The sequence below is a fragment of the Parasteatoda tepidariorum genome, chromosome 5, assembly GCF_043381705.1.
Source record: "Parasteatoda tepidariorum isolate YZ-2023 chromosome 5, CAS_Ptep_4.0, whole genome shotgun sequence".
NCBI classification, from domain to species: Eukaryota; Metazoa; Arthropoda; class Arachnida; order Araneae; family Theridiidae; genus Parasteatoda; species Parasteatoda tepidariorum.
This window is the reverse complement of record NC_092208.1, coordinates 57,171,886-57,190,781: the sequence shown is the minus strand read 5'-3', so window position 1 is coordinate 57,190,781 and position 18,896 is coordinate 57,171,886. Positions and strand designations below refer to the sequence as shown.

The 18,896-nt window shown below is 31.0% G+C and overlaps 2 protein-coding genes across 2 annotated transcripts in view; one reads left to right on the top strand and one right to left on the bottom strand.

The window, feature by feature from the left end:
• Nucleotides 1-2,114: 2,114 nt before the first annotated feature.
• On the bottom strand, nt 2,115-3,056 carry LOC139425654 (uncharacterized). Its single transcript, XM_071181056.1, has one exon. The coding sequence runs from the start codon at nt 3,054-3,056 to the stop codon at nt 2,115-2,117; it is 942 nt and encodes a 313-aa protein (XP_071037157.1).
• Nucleotides 3,057-5,982: 2,926 nt separating this feature from the next.
• The window catches only part of LOC107457109 (cytochrome P450 18a1), a 15,494-nt gene continuing 2,580 nt past the window's right edge, over nt 5,983-18,896 (top strand). The window contains exons 1-6 of the mRNA XM_016075182.4: nt 5,983-6,204; nt 11,072-11,199; nt 12,305-12,411; nt 14,046-14,347; nt 15,377-15,489; nt 18,115-18,370. Coding sequence (XP_015930668.1) covers nt 6,011-6,204; nt 11,072-11,199; nt 12,305-12,411; nt 14,046-14,347; nt 15,377-15,489; nt 18,115-18,370 — 1,100 coding nt within the window. The 5' untranslated portion in view covers nt 5,983-6,010. The remainder of the gene's footprint in view (nt 6,205-11,071; nt 11,200-12,304; nt 12,412-14,045; nt 14,348-15,376; nt 15,490-18,114; nt 18,371-18,896) is intronic.

Below are 18,896 nucleotides of genomic sequence, written 5' to 3'. Positions count from 1 at the left end.
ACCTCCCATTTATTTTAAATATTAAAAAAAATTTATCTTTAATCTTTGTTTATAAAATTGTTTTTTGTCTGAACATGAAATACGATTTTATTATGTATTTTTCTGATTATTGCGTAATCTTATGATTATGGTGATTTTTATGACTTTTTAAATTTTTGCTACGATTAGGAAATATTTATTACTGCTTAAATTCTTATAATTTCCATTTTTTTCCTTTTTCCTTTTTTTATTTATAGAATTTTTTTTATTTATTTTCTACAAGACTTTGGAATACAAGAGATCTCTTTGTAGTAAAATTATGAGGTTTGAAAAGTTTCAACATGGCTCTGAATTCTTATCAGATAAACATTGACATTTTTGTTTTTAATCAGGCATGTCTGATAATGCCAATTCATTATGACGCAATATTTTTTTATGTTTAATGCTTTATTACACAACTAATGGCTCTCTCTTTCTAATCAATATAATTAATTTCTCATATTGGAAAAATATGCACGCAGACAAAAGAAACTCTACCTTACTGTAAATTACCATACAGTATGGTAATGACGTTTTTGGTGAAAAAAAGCATAATTCTGACAATTGAAACCAAAACGGTATTGAAATAATGCATTTAATAGTTTTACCGTTCATATGATAGCAGTTAGGAGGAAATTCCGGTTTTCAAAATTATAGTTCTTATTACCACACATTTAGTAAAAAATACTAATCTTGAAAGAAAATTTAACCGATCAAAATTTTTTATGCTAAGCTCTAAAATATTATGATAAGATTACCACATTCAACAAATTGTATCATATATTATAAAACCATATTTTATTGTTGACTGTGCAAAGCACCTCGGTAAAAATTACCGAGCTTTTTGGTGTTCCCATAGAGTCAGAAACATATTAAATTTGACCATATTCTGGTACTTTTGAGCTCACTTTTTTTCTCAGTGCATCAATTATTCAATTAATAGATCAAAAGTTTCTTTCTTTATTTATTTTTTCAAGTGTAACTTTATTTATTATCCTATATTATACTGCAAAAATTCCGGATTAAATTATGATATAGTACTCCGGCACTTTTGGTGCATCATCCATAGAATCCATTTTACTGTAAAACCCATTTTTACTATAAAATTTAATTTTTTCCATAAAATATTTTACCACAAGTTTTACAGCAATTTTCATTTAATTAAAATGTTTCAGTGATTTTCAGGTAATTATTACTTAAAAATTGCGGTATATAAGATTTTTTGTGTTCCGTAACATGTTCTGGTAAAAAAGTACTGACACCCTGAGTGTCAATACTTTTTACCATAATTTGATCCGAAATTTTTTGCAAAGTATTTAATGTTTACTTGTGTTGCTTCGTGCTGTTTAAAGACTGTTTTAGATTTCTAATAATTGTCTTTCTCTTCTTCTTAATACGTGTTCATTGTTTGTCTTTCCATCTAGTTTTCATTCATAGTTTTCAAACGTTATTGTTAATTTTCCTCTGCAGATATAAATAAACATCTATTGTCTTCTTCTTCTTCTTTCAAATCCCCATTTCTAGCCTAGCTAGACAAGGTCCATTAGATTGTTCACCTTCAAAAAGTCTAAAACAAGTAAGGGTCTTTCAATTAGGTCTTGTTTTAAAAGACCGAGGCAGTCCAGTAGATGTTCAGGGGATGCCTGGGCCGAAGAGCACTTGGTACAGAGGGCAAAGCACTTTTCTCCTCCAGAGTACCTCAGTGATTTCAGGTGTCTACAGCGGAGACGTGTGATGGCGGTTTGAGACTGACGGTCTTTGTCAGCTGTCAAACAGCTACCCGGTCTGGTACCCTGGTACCAATTGTGACTGAGTGGAGTGAGCCATGCTGATTGATTTTTGGCTTTAGCAATGGAGAAAAGCTCTGAGGATGTAAGAGACACTGGAGGCGCAGTGGCCTCAGCTGCACCTGCCTTGGCAAGACTATCTGCCATTTCACTGCCTGATATATCTACGTGTGAGGATATCCATTGTACATGAATTCGACAATATTTGGAGAGGTTTAAAAGTTTACAAAGGATGTTCGTGCTAGTATTGTCCCTCACTCTGTGCCAGCTAGCCAAGTGCTGAACCGCGCTTCTACTGTCGGTAAGGATTCAAATCTCTTTCGGAATTGAAAGAGATAGTATTGAGGCAAGTCCATCATCGATGGCGATAAGCTCGCTCCTAAAAACGGAACAGTGGTCGGGATTCCTTTTCTGGATCTTGATTTCGCTCATCTGAGTTTTGATGAAGATCCCACTCCCGGTGTGATTGTCTTCGCTCTTGCTTCCATCCGTATATATTTGAACAGCCTCCGTTGGGATAGTGTAGATTCTCTCAAGTGCTGCTTGTCTAAGAACTGCAGGGTGATCATTTTGCTTGTTGACTGCCACCGGGAGATCGGTGTGGAAAGACACCTCCGAAGGACCTTCCGCAGGGTCTATGCTCTGCCTGAGGAAGTGCTGTTCCACGTTTCCAAAAGTTATGTTGGACGAAAATACTTGGCTGAAAGGGCTGTTTCGCTTGAGCCTTTGACTACGTTGCCACTTCGTTAGTAAATCCGAAGTTCCGTTTTGTGATCCAAAACTATAGAGTTTGCTGTAATATTTTACCATGCATGAACTTCTTCGGAGGCTTAAAGGTTGCAGGTCAGCCTCAAACAGTATAATATCACCAGGACAGGAATTTCGGAGGCCAGTGATAATCCGCGCAGCGCTGAGTAGGATTCTCTCTAGTTTTTGAAAATTTGTATGGGAAGCACAACTGTAGATAGGGAATCCATATTCTAGAATAGGCACTAAAAGATTGATGTAGGTGCTCCTAAGGGTCGAGACCTCAGCACCCCAGTCTCTTCCCGATATATACTTAAGTATATTAAGACGCTTCCTTGCCTTTAGTACAAGATGGTCGATGTTTTTATTACTTAGGATTTCTGGATCCAATACAAATCCTAGATATTTCGGGTGTTTTTCAACTGCAACTGGTTGAACATCTATTGTTGATATACTAGACTGTTGTTGCATGCGCAAGAAGTAAGATATTATTTGTAGTTTCATATTTGCTTCATTTGTCTGCTGCAATTATTAGATACTCAGCTCGCTATCTTAATTCTTTTTGGAATAATTCGATAGAAAAATTCATTTCGAAATGCAAAATTCTTATTCATAATACACGTTAGTTTAAATCATGAATTTGAATGAAAATGTTTTTTATGAGATATATTATGTAATATTTTTTCAAAATACGGAGGCAACGCTCTTCTAGCTCCAAAACGTCTTTATTTATTTTCTGAAACATAGAATTGTTCGATTTTGGGAAACCATTTTAAAATCTTACTCCTTAATATCTCATACGTCAAAATACATTTAATGCGATGTTTCAAATGTTTTCATTTATTCCTAGAAACGAAATGTGCGCTTTCTGAAAAAATTTTAATATCTTATTTATTAAAATACTTTTAATGCTACCTTGTTCCAGTTTCAAAATATATTTAACTATTCCCTGAAACGAAGTGTCCGCTTTTCTGAAAACCATTTTAAAGTCTTATACCTTAAAATACATTTAATGCAATTTTTTCAGTTCCAAAACATCCTCATTTATTTCTTGAAACGAAATGAACGCTTTTCTGAAATCGCCTTAAAACCTTATACCTTAAAATATTTTTAATGCTCCAGTTTCAAAATGTATTTATTTATTCCCTAAAACGAAACGTCAAACGAAATGTGCGCTTTTCTAAAACCATTTTGAAACCTTATATCTGAAAATAATTTTAAGGCAACGTTCCTTCAATTTAAAAATTTATTTATTTATTCCCTGAAACGAAGTCTTTGCTTTGTTGTTGTTTTTGTTTTCGTGTTCATGGATCTTTAAATCACATCAAAGGTCTGGACTATTGCGGCCGCCAGCTCCAGGCAGTTTCTGCAGGGAACGTATGTCCTGGTCTTGTCCAGGAGAATTTTCATCCCTCTGAAATGGTTAGTTTTAAGTCTTGCTATTACCAATGTCAAGGCTCTAGGGAAGGGTCTTTGCTTTTCTGAAACCATTTAAAAAACATGTACCTCAAAATGCATTTAACACAATTTTATCTCTGCTTTAAAACATCTTTATTTATTCCTTGAAACGAAATGTTAGCTTTTTTAAAAAAAACTATTTTGTAAATTTCGCACTTTAAAATACTTTTAATGTAACGTTTTTCTATTTTTAAAAGTTTTAATTTAATCCCGGAAACATAGAAATGTTTGCTTTTCCGATACCATTTTTAAATCTTTTCTTTTCATAATATATGCATTAAAAAAAAATTTACTACACAAAATATTAAAGTTCAAATTGTATTTTTATGAAACATCGGGGTACCATCTTGTGATGTCATAATAGGCATTACATATTTCCCAGCTTTTAAAATTTATTTAATTTCTTACACTTATTTTTTTAATCATTCTTAACCGAATTTTAATTAAATTAACTCAATTTAAATTTTATTACAATTTGTAAAAAGCGGATAGAAAATATTTTATTCTTTTCTTAACAATCAATGTAACGATTAACTTTTTTATTTTAATACTAATGTAAGACTCATTAATTCACTGTCACGACTAAATCAGAAACAAAAATTCTTTATTTCTTACCACAAAATTGTTTCAGTTACATGGTCATACTAATTCTCACAGTCTCTTTGCGATTCAATTTCGCAAAAATATTTTAAGAATTTTTTTTCGATAAATGCATTTAATATTGAATATAGGGGGTTGGCTTTATTTTTGGCTATATTATCTCTCAATAAATCGCCAATCATGGATCTCTTCCCATCCTCCTAACTGTCTGTTGGGAACAATTAATTCCCTTTCAATTTTTAATTATTGGCGATAGGATTGGGGGGAGCCCTTTTCGGCCTCTCCGTCCCAACTGCTGAATATCTATCTTAACAGAAATTCTCGATGTGAAGAAAATTACATTTTTGATACCTTTAAGGGACTTCCTTTCATTATTTTTATATTTTTGAATGCGCTCATATTCAACTTAATATTTACTCAATACACTAATGTTTCCTAAAATGATTTTATTCATTTCTCTGAGATGAATATCCCTAATTGATATTCAAATTAAAGAGTATCTCACACGGCCAAAAATATGCTTAATACTACAATGATGCTACCTTAAACAAACCACTAAAATTAGACTGATAATCACCGTCTTCACACATTTAATTTTTTAAAAATAAAGTTCATTTGTTGGAGTAATAAAATTACATAAAGAAATTTTGATTGATTTTATTTCTTCTCACACAGCGAAATTCACTCCGTACTTTACAAATCGGAAATTTTTAAAAAGAATAAGGTTATTTATCTATGAGATAAATAATCTACTAATGTATGTAAGCATAAAAGTATAAAAATATGCATAAAAGCGGCGAATAATTTACGGTTGATTTATATTCATCCCCGTAAATCTGGGAAAGGATATATTTATACAATTAATGTCATTTCATTTTTTATTTCAGCTAAAAATAATCTACTAGAGATAAAATAAGGTACAAAATTATAGAAAAAAATTATTATTATTTTTAATGACTGATTGAGATTATGATTGAAGAAATTAGGGTGAACTTCTAGATATTTCACTCCCTACGTTATTTACTTGCCTTCCTTTAACTTAGTAAACTCGTTTTTTTAAAGCCGAGGTGCACCCAAGTATCCAATTCAATTTAGAAAATACATTTTTTACAAAATTGCAAAATTATAATCCATCTTATCGAACGTTGTCAAAAATAAAACAATGAACAATTCGACGTTGATAAGATATTGGTTTCCTTGTTTACTTCAATCAACTTTTACTACAGAGCAACTCTTTTATATAACCTCCTCTATAAAAATTTTTGATTTAAACATAAGATAAAACAAAAATTGTTGTTCTTTTTTAACAAAAAGAAAAACCAAGTGATAAGATAACTTATAGTCCATAAAGCACCTATAAAAGCAATAAATTATTGAATTGAAAAAATTTTTACAGCGAAATGGATATTATTTCTCTAATATTTGCTGCTTTAGTTATTTTCATTACTCTGGTATGGCTTATCAAAAGAAATTCTGATAAAAAGTCATTGCCTGGACCCACTGGATTACCTATCGTTGGCTATTTACCATTTTTAACAAAAAAACCCTACATCAAGTTGCAACAGCTTGCTAAAAAATACGGTCCAATTTTCAAGTAAGTTGCTTTCTTTAAAAAATTATCTATTTTTTTGTTAAACGAGAAAACATTTAAAGAGAAATCGATATTGTCATTCCCATTATGAATTATTAATTGCATAGTTTAATTTAAAATTTCAATAAAATGCAGCTCAGCTGACTTAAAGGTAAACTCCATTGTAGAAAATTTAAGCAAAAATTAATCATATTTATTAATATTATAGATATAATTTTATTTTTTGTGTACAACTATTATTGGCAGTGCATAAATTTCGGAATTTTGTGAAGAAAATTAGTTAAGTTCCCCTGCAGAAATTTTATGGAAAATTAATTCTCTGTCAAATGGCTGAAAATTTAATATGCGGTAGCTCAAAACATTCTCATTGACATGAAGTATAAAAATTGATAGTTTCCGAAATACGATGGTTCAAACTATAAATAGTAATTCACACGTCATTAGCATTAACCGTGAAAATTTAAAAAAAGCTAGTAAATTAACTTTTAAGTAAGCATTGAAAGTAGTGAAAAAAGCTAGTAGCTCGTCAGAATGTCCAGCATTAAATGAGTAACTTGCATTAGACTGTTAGAATTTTCATTCTAAAATTATGGTAAAATAACTGGCGGTAGTCAGTTCATCTAATTAACCATAAAGTTTTCGGAAAAGAATATTTTGTACTTTTACGGTTTTTAAGACCGTTTACAATTAGTGTGGTTAAAAAGCCATAAAAAGAAATTTAACTGGACATTATAGATAGCTCAGCAACTTTTTGGCTGCATTGATCTATGCGTGATTTATGAGATTATCGTATTCTAATAACTCAGAGTCAAAAGTTAGGGAGTGCAGGACTCAGGGAACTCTTCATATTTTGAAGGGAATGGTGGAATTATTGTGGTGCCAGTGCTCGAACTCCCGTTCTGTCTTTCATAGAATTGACAGATTAGCACTATCGGCTAAAATATGTGCTATCCATCAGCAAGGAATTTAGTGATTTCATTAGGTGGATCTAATTAGTGCAACAAAACTCTGGTTTTTTAACCGTATTAAGTGAAAGCAGTTAATAAATGACTTTCTCACAATTAACAGTTTGATTACCATCTTATTTGTGGTTATTTTACTATTTTGTTAGAATATGGTAAAATAACAGTAAATAAATTGTTATTTAACTATTTTTTCCGATAAATTTTTAACAGTTACTTCTTTGCATTCACCTAAGCCAATAAAGCTGCGCGCTTCAAGCACCTTTCAACACTGTAACCATTGCCTATACCTCTTATGTTTGATGCTCTTTATCTCGGAAACTATCTATTTTTGGACTTCGTATCAATGAGAACTTTTGCTCAAAATGTTTTGAACTTCTATAACATATTAAATTTTCAGCCAGTTAATTTCTAAAAGATTTGTGAGAGGTCCTGTGCGTTTTATAAATTAGTACAGCATTTAATAAACGACTGGGATGATTCTTTTGAGATTGGTAACTTTTAAAAGCCGTAAGTTTTTGTCCTGGTCGCATGCATTTTTTTTTAAATCTTTTTGCTTCATTTAAAACAAACTCCTGCTCACTCCAAGGAGATTGAAAAATTAATCGTTCATTTTGTAGTTTAGGAACAAAAGAAACAAATTAGCTTTTGAGTTGCATTATAGGAAAAAACCGTGAAAAATTCCTTGTTATTCTAATGATCATTAAACACAAATGAAACTAGTTCCTTTATCATTGATGATATATTTTGTCAGGGCTATTCAAGGAAAATCAAGGAAATTTTTCTTTTTTCTGGTATTTGGCATTATGCCACTGTATATTGAAGGCCTGGTTTCTTAGGACAGGTTGGAATTGCAAAACGTCAGCTTGAATTGAACTCTAACCACTGATTGGTCAATTGGTGTGTTTGACAGCATACGTCACATAAAACGCCCAGCTTGAGCGACAACTACCGTACAAAGTACAAATCAAGATTACAACGTGACGTTAACGACAGAAACAATGGCGTACAACATCCCACAGTCCATTGAAATCAGCCAAGATTTTGATTTTAACATTAAACATAGCCTCTTCTTCCTCTTCTTCTTCATTTATCTAAGCTATAATGTGTTTTTTTTCTTGGACAAAGTCATTATTTGTTCTCTAAAGCACTGGTCGACAATAACAAAATCAATTGAAATTGAAAATAAATGTTTGTTTACGTTATTAACGCATGCGCAATGCGAGATGATGTCTGCGTTGGGCCAACTGCTCACGCTGAGCTAACAAAACAGTATTTTGTTGGCGTCAGGGTAACGTCAATTTAACGCTGACGCCCAGATAAGGCGCTTTTCCAGATCCAGTTAAGAAACCAGATCTTATGAAAGAATAGATTAGAAATGAGAAAATAAGATAGCATAGAATCTTGTAAACATAAAATTATTAATACGTCATAATCTATTTGATTTGTGGTGTAATCAGCTTATTTGGTTCAAGTAGCCGAGGTTCATGCTCTGGCGACCCTCAATGTATTTTTGTTATCTCCTTAATGAACTGAACTGAATATCAGGAAATGAAATGTGATATACCATAGTATAACTTTGTTCTTTTCTTTCTTTGTGATTTGCTTTACGTCTATTCGCGATCGCAACGAACTATAGGGGGCGTTGTTGTATGAGACGCTTACCTGCGATTTCCATATGAACCGTCATTCAGTTACTCTGGAGACGTCGTTAATGTAGCGTGTAGCATTGCAACGTTCCTTCTTTAATGTGGCTTATTAAATTTAAAAAAGAAAAATGCTTGATCTTCTTTCTTGTACAACCGAAAACAAAATGGTATCTCTTTTTATTAGAGAAGGAATATCCAAAACACATCGGAAAAATATTTGTACATTAACAGAAAAAAATATGTATATTCTTATAAGAGTTAAAACCTAATGCCCGAGAAATAGTATTACTAAATTTAATGATATAACATGAAAGGCCCATTTAAACTTTACATTCTATAGTTTTAAGAATCATATTACTTCAAAAATTAAAATGAACAAAAAGTATACATAAGCCTCATAATTTTATGAAATTTAATTTTGTAAACAAAGTTTTTTGACAACAATTTTTATCAAAAAATTTCAAGTTTCAATAAAAATCATTATTTAGAAACTAAGAAACGTAAAATAAAGAATGCTGACGAAACAAAAAAAAAAAAACAATTCTTTTTTGTCGCCATTTTTAGTGCTACGAAAATTCGTCTTTGGGATTTGCCAAAAACAAAACAAGATGCAATTTTATTTTTTCAGGAGGGAAATATTTTACCGAAAAAACGAAAATGTACCAATTCCCACAACATAAAACTTTATCTTGGTAAACGTACGTTTTGGAAATGTTATTTCATTTGGAATCTTATTTATCAGAGTTCATATGGCGATATGATTGTTTTGAATCTATGCTAAACTCTATATCGGCTCATTTTCCACCGAAATCCGATTGACTATTTTGATTTTAAATAAAGTGTTTTATTTTATGAATTGTCGCAAAAATTTTAAGTGTAGATTGGCGGCACTTAAAAACCGCCAAATCTGTAGCGGCGGTGGCGTTAATACGTAAGTACCGAATTTTTATTCCATACTTTTCTGAATCATATTACTTCAAACATTGGAATATACAAGAAGTATACATAAACACATAATGTTATACCATTTAATTTTTCAAAAAAAGTATTTTGAGAACAATTTTTATCAAAAAATTATAAACTAAAAAACGGAAAATAAAGAATTCTTAGGATAAAAAAAACGATTTTAAGAATTCTTAACATTGAAATAAAAACTTTCATATTGTTTCTTTTTTTATTATTCTTATAGTTCTTAATCAGACGTAAAAAACCATTCTGTAGAGAACCATCATCAAATGAAAAAAAAATATTTACAAGCAAATTTTTTATTGTAAAAATCATTGCACTTACCTGATTTATGATTCCCGGAGAATTCCAAAATGATAAGTTCCTTGTTTGAAAACTTTATTCTCAAATAATAGATACATAGTTTATACCTTCATTACTTTTAGATAACATACTACACAGCAAAATTTTATAATTGATATGAATTTGAATATGTAGCTAAAAACAGAATAGCTGAATTCTAGTTGAACTTATTCTTTCAAAATTAAAAAAAACTTACCAAGAAAACGATTTAAATTAATTAAGAATCAGCACAAATGGCACTATTTCAAGTAACTTGGATAATTTTTTATTGTTGTTTTCCGAATTATATGGATACAGAAATATATACTATTCTATAACGAAGAAGAATATGCTATAACTATTACAATTCTGTATGTTCTGAATTCATATTTATTCACTGGAATGACGAAAGCAATGTTGACTTCACTTTAATTCGTAATGAATTGAAGACAGAAGAAATGCATTTTACCTTAATACACACATCTGTAACAGTATCCGAAATCGGAAGTCATCAGTTGCAAGTTTGTTGATAATAGAAATTAAAAATTATTGAGGAATTTTTCTTCAAATGTTTGGCGTGTTCTGTTCCTGAAAGATTTACTAATATTCTGGAGATTTTTTTCAAGTTCTTCGGCCTTTTCCTTAGGGAAATTTTGTTTCTTATTTGCTGCTAAAAAATGGCGTCTGATTCAGTCAATGACTTTGATGGCAGAAAATGTGATTGTATTAAGTTAATGTCCGATATTTACAGGCTCCCGCTAGACGGCGTACTCGAGCGTTGCGATCGCGAATTCTTTAGTTTTTACGCGTTCGATAATTCTTGGATGGTTTTTGAAGGAAAATTTTATTAAAGTTATGTTTATATTTCGCATTTCTCCTTTTTTTTATCTTTGGCAACTGACTTAACTAAAAGTGCAAAACACGCAACCGATTCTCGCCAAAGATTTATTCATTTTTTTTTTATTTGTTCAGAATTCGACTAGGCAGCGTGGATGTACTTGTTCTCTGTGACTTTAAAGTTATAAAGGATGCCTTTGCTGAAGATGCCTTTATGGGTAGACCAGCTGATGGTCCCATCCCATTGAGTGACGAAACAATAAGTAAATATTATGAACTATAATTATTCAACATTGGTTTCATCATTTCATTATTACTTATTAAGATGGGCAACAGCTTATTTTGGATTAGAAAAGCAACCAGCGTCAACACTCATTACAAATAGTTACGCGAGATTATGGTCGTTTCTGACGAAACAGTTTCCTGGTCAAGGCACCATTCCGCAAAATTTAGGAAATGGATATCTTCATATGTTTCTGAAATTAAGCTTCGTGAAAAGAATTCGCCTTAACCTTTTGACCCAGAATTTTTATTAAGCATATTTTTCATACTTTTTTTATGATTTTGTATCAAGTTTGGTCAAACTAAGTGAAAACTATTATATTTTGCATTTTAATAATTTATGATTATGAAATACAGCATGATACACCGGTGTCTTTTTCTGGTTCTTTTTTCTTTGCGTTAAATGTAAAAGTTTCTTCACACGGCTCACTGCCCAACAATTTTTTTTCAAATTTGCACTTATTGGAATTCAAGAAAAATAGTAATTAATCATTGATTTTTTTTTTAATTTGCAAAATCAATTATTGATAAGTTTTTGAATGTGAATGAAAAAAGAATATTTCCAATTGCTTTTTTCTAGATTTTATATTTCATTACAAATAAAATTCAGATAATCTAACATATTTCTTAATTATTTATTAGACTGTTTTTGACTGAATTGAAAAACACTAAAATATATTTTTGCGTGTAATTAAAACACCAAAAAATCTATAAAAGGAACACCGGTGTCCCATCTGCACCAAAGGGTAAAGGTTGCAAGTCGATTAACACAATTGATATAAAAATACGATATACAAAATATAATTTGCATGAGATCTGTCTGACAAGCAAGTGGTCTAACAAAGAATTTTGACTTAAATTTTAAGGAATAAATTCTATCACATGTGTGTACTATCAAATTATACGAAAATAAATCACTTATTTTTTGAAAATTTCCCTAAGATGGTCCCTAGTAAATAACGTTACTATCCAATATAGTTTGAATAAATATTATACATTGTTTTGTTTTCTGTTGAATAGCTAAAAATATTTTTACGAAACCCTTTCATTGTAAAAGGTACTTATAATATTTTTAATCCTGTTTAGGAACTGGTGCTTTCTTAGATTTAGGATGGAAAGAACAGAGAAGATTCTCACTGCATGCTCTTCGTGATGTAGGTTTTGGCAAAACCCGATTGGAGGCTCAACTTAAAGTAAACTTAATTTCATTGTTGCTTTGCATTAGAAATTTAAAAACATACTCCAAAAATATAACTCTAATTAGTTCAGAAAAGAAAGGTAAAAAAGGATATTCTACATTAGGGTTCTTCCTGCGTGGCCCGCATGCCATTATTGCTCCGCTGAATATATTTTGGTGATCCTCCAAATCATCTCATTCAGTTTAAAAACAATTCATAGAAAATAAGATACAAAAGACTGCAAAAAGGCAATTACTTTAGATGATATATATGTACAAAAATTTGACGCATTAGACTGTTAAGTATTTTGTTAAGACTGAAAGGAGAAATAAGAATTTTAAGTTTCGTCTCGATTTACAAAGTTTTACTTTAAAATGGCCTTTACAAGAATGAAGTTTTATGCAAATGCTGAACAAATGAAGGTAAATAAAACGAGGATTTACCAGCAATGGCTTATAAATGAATCAAGTGCTGCAATACATTTCAGTTAATCAACTCATTTCAGATGTATTTCGTCTTTGTACGCGTAATGGCAGGTTGAAAAAGTAATGAAGAAAACTTGCTCAAAAAGGGAAATTATTTTCCCCGAAAAAGAGAGTCTTACAATAAGGAAACTTTAGCAACTTATTTCTACTTTTTCTCTTGGCAACGAGAAAGCAACGGTATGTACACACATCACAATGAATTATGATACTTAACATATAGTTCAACGTATTATGAACAGATCGGAGCGATGAAATTACGAAATCAAAAATAAAACTAATAAGCCAGCATTTACTATTTTTCACAATAAATAAATAATCTTATGATAGTTTTCTTGTTGTCTACATAATGAATCTAATCCTGTTATCTGCATAACATTAGTTGGCTTAATTTGATCCATAAGTGAAATTCAATTTCTATTTTTAACAAAACATTTTGAAAAAATACAGTAACTTACACACAATTGTTATTCTCTTCCTGCCACTGATATCTTTTAATATTGTCTAGCACAGTGTCACTCCCATGACCTCCTGAATTTTTTACTTTGGCCCCAGAACGCACAGGGTATAATACACCTCTACCCATCGTGACTTAAATTTCATCAATTTCCGAATGAAATCTTAATTTAAAATAAACTTCATTTCATTGTTGTTAAACATCAGACATTTATAAGCACACTGCAAAGAAGGTAATAGAATTTCTTTGCAGCATTTTCCAAAGACAAGTTTTAGAGGGAAAGAAAGGTAATCTCACAACACGTGCTTCGTAATTTAGATTTCTGAAAAGCCTGATTAGAAACTCAACTTAAAATAAACTTCAATCCATTTTTGCTTGAATCAATTATTGGAAAGTATATTGCAAAAAAGATTTAGAGAGTTTATTTTTCCTCAGTGGAAGAAACAAAGAAAAATCGTGTTTTAGGTTCTGTTCATACCGAAATGAAAGCTCACCTTAAAGCTAACTTGATTTTAATCAATTTTGAACCAATCTTTCTATAATTGATAATAAATAATAAAACCATTATAAGAAGCGACTTCTTCCTAAATCCACACACTGGACAAAATAGAATTCGAGTACAAAAGTTATTTGCATTTTCTTGCAAATTTTAAGGAAATTGTTTTTCTCTAAAAGCACAGCAATTAAATAAAAGATATTCTTTACTGTAGGAAGAAGTTGTTGAAGTTTTAGAAAGAATGGAAGAACAAAGAAGTGAACCGATAAAAATATCTGATATACTTGCTTCAAGTGTATCGAATAACATAGCCTCTCTGCTTTTTGGACGCCGGATGAAATACGACGATCCGAGACGAAAAGAACTCAACAAACTAATTGCCAATGTTGGTCGTATGGCTGGAGCAGTTGGATGGCAAATGTTCTTTCCTTGGGCCAGAGCTATAATGACACATCTGAAAATTGGAAGTAATGAAAAACTGAGAAGGGCTGTTGAGGTACTTACTGAGTTCTGCAGGTATTCGAATTCCAAAAAATTGCTTCTTTTCTCTTCATTTATTTTAATGAAATTATTGTCATTTGAATTTAAATATTGATTTCGCCAATACATTTACTTTTATTTCTGGTTTATGGTTTTCGAGAACATGATTATAATGAATGTAAAGGAAACTTTTTTAAGGATCCACCGCCTGTTCACTTACGCTCCCCAGCCCCCGAAGACAGCCATGCAATTTTATAAGGCTTGGTAAACCCTGTTAGCTTCGCTCGCTACTAAGTTAAACCCATTTAAAATGTCTCCTGGCATAAAATCATAAGATCTACCAATTAAAATCTTTAAAACTAATTCCTCATCAAAGAGTTAGTATTTTCAGTCAATAAAAAGTTATTAAATAAAATAAAAATTTAAATGAAATGTTGCGTCTTTCATATCAGTCATCAATATTTGTTGTGGATTTTGTAGCTTTAAATTGAGTAATAATTTTTGTAACTTACTGTTCAAAAAACATTTTGATCATTAGTAAATTTAAGAAACATGAAAAAACAAGCAAATAGTCGCTCAAATTTCCAAACATGCAGGCGCTATTTCTAACCGCTCTCCTGACGAAACCATATTTTCCAGATAGCGACTTGAAAACAAAACATTCCAAGCCTCCGAAATGAAGTTATATTTATTCAGAGAAATCGTGTTTTTGTAACTATTTCTTGACTTTAAATATATTCAGAAAACATTACTTATGAAATCATTGATACCGCTTCTTACTATGTAAGAATCCGATAATTGGATTCAAAAGTCGTAATGTTTAATAGAGGTAACAAAGAAAACCATAAAAGTTATAGAAGGTATAATGTTTTTCAGGGTCCATCCTAGAAAACTTGTTTATATGTTATTTGTTTTGCATCGCGTTGTCAAAGTTCAATAAATAATTTTATTTATTCTGCGAAATATTAAAGAAAAAAAACTAATTTACGATTAATATAATTTAAACGAAAAGATAATTTAAGATTAAGTATTTAAAAAAATAAAAATATCTGGTTATTATTTCAGAAAAGAAATGGAGGAACATGAAAGAACCTTAGATCCAAACAACATCCGGGACTTTATGGATAGATACATTATTGAAATCCAGAAAAGAGAAGGACAAAATACTGGATTTCACAGTGAGAAGCAAAAATTGCTAATTCAATTTTTATTTACGACTAGGAGAGATTAATTATGGAAATATCTTAAAGTAATCTATTATAGTTGAGAAATTGTAAGGGAGTGGTAGAAGATAATTTGAAATTTCAAGAAATGCGCTTTGTTTTTTTGTTTTTTAAATTTTTTTTAACCAAATATCTTATATAGCTATACACAAATTAAATTATTTGGTATAAACATCATAAAATAATACTTTTGAGGTTCTTTTTTGAGTGTTCCATCCTAAATAATGGAGTCATTTATTGTGAAGTGCAAACCAACTATTTAAAATTTTATTAAAATCTCGCTTGCACATGCGCCTTAATTTTAAATATTTATGAGCAAGTGTAATATTTCCATTATTATATGCCCGAAGATAATATTTTAAACTGCAAAATGGTTCATTAATCTTTTGTTTTAAAACAGACTGCGTGACTGGATTTAATATTTTTCAAAAAATGCAAAAGCTTTTCAGAAACTCTTTCTGATTTGACTTAACAGAGAGCAAATACTTCAAAATTAGTTTTGATCAATAAATAAAAGTCAGGATTTCTGTTTTGTGGGTGGCTAAATGTCCTCTCTCACAGGTACCATCGTTGTGAGAAATAACTGCACTAAAATTCGAAAATTAGTTTTGCTCCTAAAGCTAGAGATTTTTTTTTTAAATCACAATTTCAGTCTATTTTTTGTCGAAATGCACAAGATGAAAAGCGTTATATATAACAGAGGGTCGCGTAAATGTTACGAAGAACTGCTGGAGGAATAAGGGCACATCATCGGGATTAAAATTGCATAGAAACCTGTCCCGGGGAATGCCGTCGTATGCGGCTAGTCGCACTTCCCAATTTTGACCAGTTCAGAGTGACACGAAGAAACAGTTCATAACAGGGAAGTATCTGTAACGGCGTATGGCGACATTTCCGCACATGAGTACTTATGCAATATTAATCCTGATGATACGATTTAACTCCCCTAGAAGTTTATCACAACATTTACGCAACCCTCTGTTATATATAGCGTTTTTAAACTGATAAATTTCGACAAAAAATAGACCAAAATTGTCTTTTAAAAAAAACCATAGCTCAGAGCGAGAAACCTATTACAGATTTAAGATCAGCGATACAAAAATCTCTATGGTTTGTTAAAAAAAAATGTCATGCAACATAAAAAAATGTTACCCAGTGTTATTACTGCCGGCCTGCTTGAGCTTGGCTAATACATTGTAGGTTAAATATACTTTTGCTACAACTGACTTTAGCCCATTTTGTATAAATTCCATCGGAATACTGAAGAAATACTATAATGACTTCGTTAGGCTAAATATTATAAAGCACAAAATTCTAGAATATCGTTATTATATAGTTATCGAATCATACAGTTCTAGAATATCATGAAACGTGCTGTGTCTTCATTTCTTACAACTTCTACTAGCACAGAAAAACTATCAACTAAAAAATTTGGTGCTAAAAAAGAAACAAATGGAAGTTAATTAAGAATATCATTCTCAAAATAATAATGATAATCATAATATCTTCTGCTAAAAGCAGTACTTCTTTTATCAGACATTACAAATTCCTGAAAAAAAAGCTCTAAAAAGAAATAAAGGATAAATCGCACATGCTCCAACTACGAAATTGCAGGCGGAAAGGGAGCACGAATCCACGATTTATACACTTATTACGAAAAGAACCTGAGAAATTACTCAGGTCCTGAGCACAAAAGCCTGATAGTTGCCAAGTTTGAAGATTTATTATGTTTACGTCCCTTGTTTTCCATTGGGCAAAATAGTTACAATAGGCGATAATAAAAATATTGTAATAATAAAATTTTAAATGTGCAGAGCAGAAATGAGGCGAATATGTGATGCATGAACAGAAAGACCATAGGAAGGAAGCTCATAGTACCGACTGCTATGATGAACAGCAGACACCAATGTTGTTGCTGGGGTTAACGATGAGAATACCTTTAGGTTTAAAAAAAAATTTAATTTTTAACCAAACTTTTATGATAAAAATTGATACCTTTACCTAATTGCAATTTTCAAAAATTTTGTTTTTAAGTTATGGCTATAAGTCAATGTGGAGCCGCAAAACGGTGACTTCATGACGGTGGGCCATCTCGCCAATGACGGCGGATAGTAAATAATAAAATTAGCTTAAACTCTCATCTCGAGCTACTCCTTTAAATTTAAGCATGTCATTTGTACCCTAAAAATTCTTGCTTAGGTGATTAAATACACACATTCAACGAAGTAAGGAAACGAGACGTACTTGAAATGAATGATTGGTATTATTGTAGATAAATGCGCTTAAACTGCGTCACAAATTGCATGAAAAATTGCAATCGTATGTTTTCCAATTAATATTGGGTTCTTTTCTGTTCTTCCTAAATATCGTATGAAACTCTATTGATGAAATTAAAAGTTAAGGTATATATTTTTATCTAAGGGTCGTTTAAAATTTTTTCAACTAATATGGTTTCCTTTGCTTGCTCCATAAACATAAAAAAATTATTCCATCACTAATCCATATAAAATCTGAAAATAATTCCAATTTGATATATTTTTACAACAAAAAAGATTGTTCATAGCTTTAAATAATTTCTAGGGGAAGTTTTGCTGGATTTAGCTCGTGGTTTCTTTGGAGCTGGCAGTACAACGATTCGAGTATCTGTAGACTGGATGTGCCTGGTCATGGCGGGTTTCCCAGAGGTTCAGAAAAAAATACAAATGGAGATCGACGATGTTATAGGACGAGATCGCTTCCCCACCTATAAAGATCATCTCCAAATGCCATACACCGAAGCTGCAATATGCGAACTCATGCGATGGAAAACTATTATACCTTTGAATCTTATGAGATCGTAAGGCAATTTTAATCTTATTCTAAGACCATTAATTTTAAATGTGTTATTCCGGATGAATGAAAATTATTATTTCTCTTGTAACTTTGACGCTCGCTTTGAATAACTGCTATAGAAAATAACTGATCAGCTGCTTGTAATTCCTGTATTTTAAAGATGAAAAACATGAAAACAGCATAAAAAATTGCTAAGAAACTTAACTTGAAAGAGAACTTATTTTTATGATACGCCATCACTACTCAAAACTGGAAAAGTAATTCTCACTATCCCCGTATTTCATTCTAAATTAAAAATATGACGGCAAATTTGTTATACAAATGCGTTAGCTTTAAGCTATATTCAGAAAGCAAGTTTCAATATTTGTCCTTCAACTAGATTATTTTTTGGAAACTTATGCAAATTTGATTATTGTTATTTTTAAAGAAAATAGATAATCTAATCTTAAACTCTTGATTACTCTAAAAGCCTATTTAAAGTGATCCATAAAATTGCATGACTCGCAATCCAATCTTAATATATATATATA

Coding starts and splice junctions, on each gene's coding strand:
- LOC139425654 (XM_071181056.1), bottom strand. CDS start 3,056: ATGAAACTACAAATAATATCTTACTTCTTGCGCATGCAACAACAGTCT.